This window comes from Buceros rhinoceros, unplaced genomic scaffold (assembly GCF_000710305.1).
Source record: "Buceros rhinoceros silvestris isolate BGI_N320 unplaced genomic scaffold, ASM71030v1 scaffold16798, whole genome shotgun sequence".
Taxonomy (NCBI): Eukaryota; Metazoa; Chordata; class Aves; order Bucerotiformes; family Bucerotidae; genus Buceros; species Buceros rhinoceros.
Genome location: NW_010428775.1, coordinates 34,927 through 41,323, shown reverse-complemented (window position 1 = coordinate 41,323; position 6,397 = coordinate 34,927). Strand labels below are relative to the sequence as shown.

Genomic DNA, 6,397 nt, shown 5'->3' with positions numbered 1-6,397 from the left:
TAGCTGATAACAGGCTCAAACATGGATATTGAATAGATAAATAAGGTATCACAACTCTAAAAGGCCACCTTCCAGGAGTTTTCCCCTCCCTTATTTACTAGTGTTTTATACATGCTCTCTATTTAATTGCCGATCTTTGCTCTCTCATTTCAAGTGCAGTAAGTGACGAGCATTACAGTGTCCTTTGGAAAGAACAGAAACACAAATGTATTAAGCAAAACCAGTGCTCTGTTCCCCAGAACAAGCCAACACCTGGCTTTCTTCTGGAGAAGGCTATTAGTGTTTTGGCCAACATCTTGAAGTATGGGAAAATATTCACTTGAGACCTTAGTTTAAAATCCACAGAGGATCCATGATTTTAGATCTCAGTGAGAGTGAGCTTGTAAGATCCTCCAACTTCTTCAATCTGCAACTGGAACGTATCTTCATTAGAATAATGCTTCACAATGTTATCGTCCATGTTGACCAAAATTCTGGAAAAATGAAATTACAGTTCTAAATGCCAAAAACAGCAAAGGTGCCCTTAAGTCTCGGAGGACCTGGCCTGACAGAGGGAATGCAAGACCCCTGTTCACCCGTCTCTTCCTACAGCAGATCTAGCTGTTCCCACCCAAACCTGCCATCAAGGCTTGCAGCCACACTTCTAGGATTTGAACAAAAGGGTTAAGTCTTTGCTCCTAGACTAGGGAGGAAGGAAGATCTCAGAACTGGCAGAAATCCTTCCGCAGCTGCAGACACTTGGGCAACTTTGAGGCTCTGAACTGGTTTGTTTCATAGCTATAAACGATCACCACAAAACTTGACAGAGCTTGAAGGGAAGAAACAGCCAATGCCTGGCCACTTCATTTGCCAGAACAGTCAATACCTGTGTGTTTGTGCGTGCACACACACACACAAAGGTGTCCTTAGCAGTGCTTTAGCTATCACCAATTCAAAACTTTTCTAGTTATTCTGATGGATTAATTCTGCTGTGAAAGCACGAGCCTTGAAACTACATTCCACAGGTGATTAAAGGACGTACTTTTCCAGCCAGAGGGACTTTGGGGAAGAGGCTAAGACACCGAAGTGACTTTAGAGGAAATTACTGGAGATTAAAAGGAAAATCAAAAGCAGACGTTCAGGAACAGGATTATTTATGTTACAGAATAAAAGGACTGTGGAGTATGGTCTCTGAGGGGAACGGGTACCTCACAAGTAAAGCTCCCTTCAACTTAGCACACAAAGACAACTGCGTCTAGTAATTGTGGCCAAATGTAGACATAGCAAGTACATTTAACTGCTGGAACAATTTAACACGGGTTAAAGTAGATTCTTTGTCACTCGGAGTCTTTAAACAAACTGAACTCTTCTTCCTCTAACATGATCAACTCTGGCTCAAACAGCAATTAACTCAGAGAGGTCCTCTGACTTGTATTTACCCAGGAAGTCAGAGAACATGTTTCTATAGGACACTTCTGGTCTTCTGCTCTCCAAAAGACACTGGAATAGGATTAGTACAGATTGCATCTGCATGTCTGCAAATGGCATTTGTGTACATGCAGTGCATGGAGAAAGTATAAAGCAGGGTTGAAAAAGGGCGTTCATATTCTCGGACAGTTGCTGCACAGGTACATACTCACCCTTTTTTACATTTTTTGAAGATTTTTCCTATTTTATCAAAAGGAACATCATACTTGTCAGATATCTACAACAAAAGAAAGCAAACATTGGTGAAGCAAGAAGACTGCTGGTATTGTCTTCCACTAACTGTTTCACAGAAATGAACAGAAAAAGCTCGGCAGATGAAAACAACTGCTCTGCCCTATAAAGGCAATACTAAATCCTGAACTATAGCATAAGCCTACAGATGATAAACTTTCCTTTGCAGTTTGCCAACTTCGATGCAAAAGATTCGATCATGTTCTAAACCCGGCCACTGATTTCTCATATAGCAAGCTCCCACCCCCATACCAAAGCACCCACACATTAAAAAAAACAAACCAAAAAACCCCAAACCACCCAACACCCTGGTTCTCATCTCCTCTTGGCTCTCTTATTTTAGCACATCAAGAATCATTTTTAAATTGCATGTCAAAGGAATCAGGGAAAAACTAGTCATCACAGCAGCTAGTGTAGGAAAAAAACAGCACCAGAGCAAAGACCTCTGCTGTTAAAGACAGGCTGATCAGATGAGTCTCCCTTACCCATCAGGGTGACCTCAATGTGAAGCCACAGCTACTAACCACGGAACTTCACCACACAAGCCTCCAGAAAGTCAGGCCAGCAACCCAAGCCCGGTTTACTTGGCAAACTGCTCTATCACACTGACAGCAAGTACCAAACCAAAACACCATTTCAAGATGCAAAAGCACAGGGGGTTTCCTCCAAGCTACAGTTGGGAGCTCTTGGTTCCTTGCTTTAAAAAGTCCAAATGAAATAACAAAGGTGTGGCTTCACTTCAGGACCATGGGGTAAGGGAGGGCCTCATAGCCTTCAATCCCTCTCCCCATCAATCCCCATCTCCGGCCTGCCTTTTCTGGAAAAGCTCCACAACCGGGAGTGAGCTTCAGGCTACGGAACCATCTCTGGGTAACAAAGATAAGAGCAAGCCCTGGCTGTACAACCCTGTCCTCGTTTCAGCTGGGATAGAGTTAATTTTCTTCCTAGCAGCTGGTACAGGGCTGTGTTTTGAGTTTAGTGTGAGACTAATGCTGATAAAACAATGATGTTTTAGTTGTTGCTAAGTAGTGTTTACCCTAAGTTAAGGACTTTTCAGTTTCCCATGCTAGTGAGGAGACCAAACTGGGAGGGAGCACGGCCAGGGCAGCTGACCCAAACAAAGGGATATTCCATACCACAGGATGTCATGCTCAGTCTATAAACTGAGGGGAGTTGGCAGGGAGGGGCCGATCACTGCTTGGGTACTGGCTAAGCATCAGTCAGTGGGTTGTGAGCAACTGCGCTGTGCATTGCTGTCCTGGGTTTTATTTCTCTCTCCATTACCTTCCTTTTCATTACAATTATTATATTTAAATTATTAAACTGTTATTATCTCAACCCATGAGATTTTACTTTTTTTTTTCCTCTGATTCTCCTCCTGGGGTGAGTGGGAAGAGGAGTGAGCAAGCGGCTGCATGGTGCTTAGCTACCAGCTAGGGCCAAACCACGACAAGCCCCAAAGCCTCCAATCTCTGAGCATCGAGGAGGCAATAGTCACAAAAAGAGACAGCCAGAAACATGTGAGATTTGAGCTTGCGCCAAACATTACACCACTCCTTGAAGTTAAGCTCTGTATTTCCTTTGCAGCATTGCAGCAACAGGGATAGAGGAAGGCTACTTTGGAAGTCAAGTACCAGACAACGATTTCACATATGTGTGCATAGATACAGAAAACTCTTCAAGCACACTCAGAAGCTAGGATTTGGAGCTCTTCATAACTAGGTTATGATGGGGGAAAGGAGGCCCCCAAACAAGGCTTTGGGAGGCTGAAACAAACCCAAGCCACAAACCACAAGCTTGAAATCACTCTGTCTTCTAATTAAAATATCCCTTCTGATATGAGAGACACCCACAGTGGGAGCCTGTTGACCATTTTTTGACCGAAGTAGGAAAAAGACCTACACAGCTGCTTCTGCAGCTTGGCCAAAGCAGAGCCTGCACAAGAAGTGAGCCTAGAAGCCGCTCTCTCCAGCAGTACCTGTTGTCTTAAGATTATCTTGGGTATCCTGTCATCAAGCTTGACGCACCTGGATTTTCGAGAATGCTGAAAAATACCTTCTTACACCCAGACCTCACAAGGTGTGGGGTAAGGAACTTACAAGTGAAGCTTTCTAAAGCCCCTTAGTAATGAATTAAAGCATTATTTACATGAGTTTTCATGTTATTAAAAGGAAAACGGCCTTATGTTTCTTATCCAGAAGAACAGGAATGTGTGGACACAAGCTGCATTTGAGAGTCCAGCTCCTACAACTGTCCAGGGAGTACACTAGTTTTTCTTCAAACTGGAGGCAAGCACTATAAAACAGCCTTATTACTTACCGCTTCCATTAGACCTTTCAGAGATGGTGTCTTTAACATTAGTGCATCAAAGACTTCCTCTGACTCTTTTCGGACATACAACAACACTGAAAAGCAATTGGACAGAGGAATTTACTGTATAATTGCTCCTCAGTAATGATCTGTGTATGGTAGCGGCTAAGTACAGACTAACATACATTGAGGAACTCACAAACAGCGATACATACATACATACATTCAACATACACTGAAGATTGCATCAAAATCATGCATAGCTAGGTTAGCTCAAAATATACTTTTTGCACACAGAAATAACACATGTTCAAACATCTTTATTGTCAAAACACTTAAATTTTGCTCTATTTGATATTTTCTCTATTACTTGCAAAAAACCGTTATGTTTGAAACGGAGAGGTGGAAGGAACGCATGACATACAGCTTTGAGACTCTTGCGTATCCTTATCTCACAGGTCATCTGCCATAAGACTTTGCACAACAAAATCATTTGACAGATGCTGCCACAGCAGGTGAAGCCACCCTAGCCACCTCCTCATTTTTAAATAATTTATTTGTACAGTCCTCTGCTCCTCCTACGCTGTCTCATCACTCTTCCTACGTCTTGCCATATTTCAGTCATACTCATACTACCCCAGCTGACACACAATGCAGACAGTCTCCGGCTAGGAGAGAAACAAAAAACAAAAACAAAAACAAACCAAAAAAAAAAAACCAAACAAAAAAAAAAGAAAACACACAATTGGGTAAGGAACCCTTGCATTCTCAGACTACCAGAGAGTCATTGTATGTAACATCAGCCTCATTAAAGACTGCGTAAGGCTGAGGAATAAGCCATGAAAGCAAGAAAGCTTGGACTTTAACAGCTTTGTTGTCTTTAAACCATCTTCTAATGACCAGGTATTGAAGTCTGGATCGTTCACAAGGGCTCCTCAGCCACACCTCTGATGCACCTGCAACATGGAACAACTAGTGGCATATCCAGCTGAACAAGGTGAACTCAGGACAGCACAGCACCTTGATGGATCTCCTCAGCTAAAGGTAGGCTTAAAAGGAAGGACCGCAGAGCACACGCCCTCTCAGTTACAGCACAGGTTGGATGATAAACCAGCCAAAGGAGCAAGAATCTCATGGGTCTCATTTCATGGCATACAGCAACAAGAAAAACCAAACCCTCTAATTCCCTTTTAGAAAATCCATCCTTTCTTACTAGTTTATCTAGACTACGGAAGTGCAGATCCATTAAGGTCAGACTTACTAGACTTAACCTTCACCACATCTTTAATGTTTAATCCTCCTCTTTTAATCCTTTAAGCTTTGTCAAGGACTCATCAGGCAGGTAATCCTCTACAGCATCTCCAAAAGGACCTCTCATCTCCTTCCACAACACTACAGCAACATCAAATCCCAAATCAAATTGCAAAGGATTGACAACAGTATAAAAGGAAGTAGAGTATTTTCTCTGTTTGGTTCTCAGCAGTGAACAGCCCATTTTCCATGAAAGATGCAACAGTTTTATACCCAGAACCAGTTCTTGGCATTCATTGCATGAAGTCCCAGATGAGATTCCTAAAGTATTTTGTAGTGGGTTACATGATGAATTCTCTTCCCCAATCCACTCACCTCCACTGAATCTCTTCCCATACAGGTTCAGAGCCAATTAGTGTCTGAGCTGGCAGAAAACCACAGAAATTCTGTTGTTGTAAAAGAATTGCGGAGCTGAACTACATCCTGATATACAAACTTTCTATTACTACTTGAAGCCAGAAAAATCAGGCTGAAGTATACTTCAAAATAAAACAACTCTTTAACCTCAGCTGCATCACTATCATGAGGGACAAATACTCCAATAATTCAGACTCTAAAAGAAGAAAATAATACCTCTTTTTGGCTCTTCTATTCTGGCCATCTTATTTGGAGTAGAAATAAAGTCTTCTTCCCCGATATAGGCTCCTCTCTTCAGGTTAGAGCTGTCATTGACAGGGCAAGAAGTTAGCAATGCTACAATTACAGGGACTCGCCCCCTCTAAGGGCAAAACTTCAGAATGCTGAAGTAACACAGCTCTTACCTTTCACCCTCCAGTTCTTCTGAAGCAACAGGAAGGACCTTTTAAAACAAAGGGGAGATTTTCTTGACATACACAGAAAAAAACCCACATGCTGAATTAGCTAGCTACTGAGAACCTCACGTGGTACTCAGTCCTCAGAAAACACTGCAAAGCGCTCTGAATGCTACAAACCGAAGCTGCATAAGAACAGACCCATTAGCTGGCGTAACATGGTCTTGTCAGCAATGCTCTCCCCATCCCTCTAAGTGCTCTCTGTTAATAGCAACTTTGCAATAGCTTTGTTTGCGTTAAAGAGTCACTGGCACGAAACAACATTC

General features: G+C 42.4%; 1 protein-coding gene across 1 annotated transcript in view; it reads right to left on the bottom strand.

Moving 5' to 3' along the window:
• Positions 1–358: 358 nt before the first annotated feature.
• The window catches only part of GRHL1 (grainyhead-like 1 (Drosophila)), a 38,151-nt gene continuing 32,112 nt past the window's right edge, over positions 359–6,397 (bottom strand). Inside the window, exons 11-15 of the mRNA XM_010142411.1 lie at positions 6,081–6,118; positions 5,893–5,981; positions 4,018–4,103; positions 1,620–1,684; positions 359–473 (exon numbers count right to left, since the gene is read on the bottom strand). Of these exons, the coding sequence (XP_010140713.1) occupies positions 359–473; positions 1,620–1,684; positions 4,018–4,103; positions 5,893–5,981; positions 6,081–6,118 (393 nt within the window). The remainder of the gene's footprint in view (positions 474–1,619; positions 1,685–4,017; positions 4,104–5,892; positions 5,982–6,080; positions 6,119–6,397) is intronic.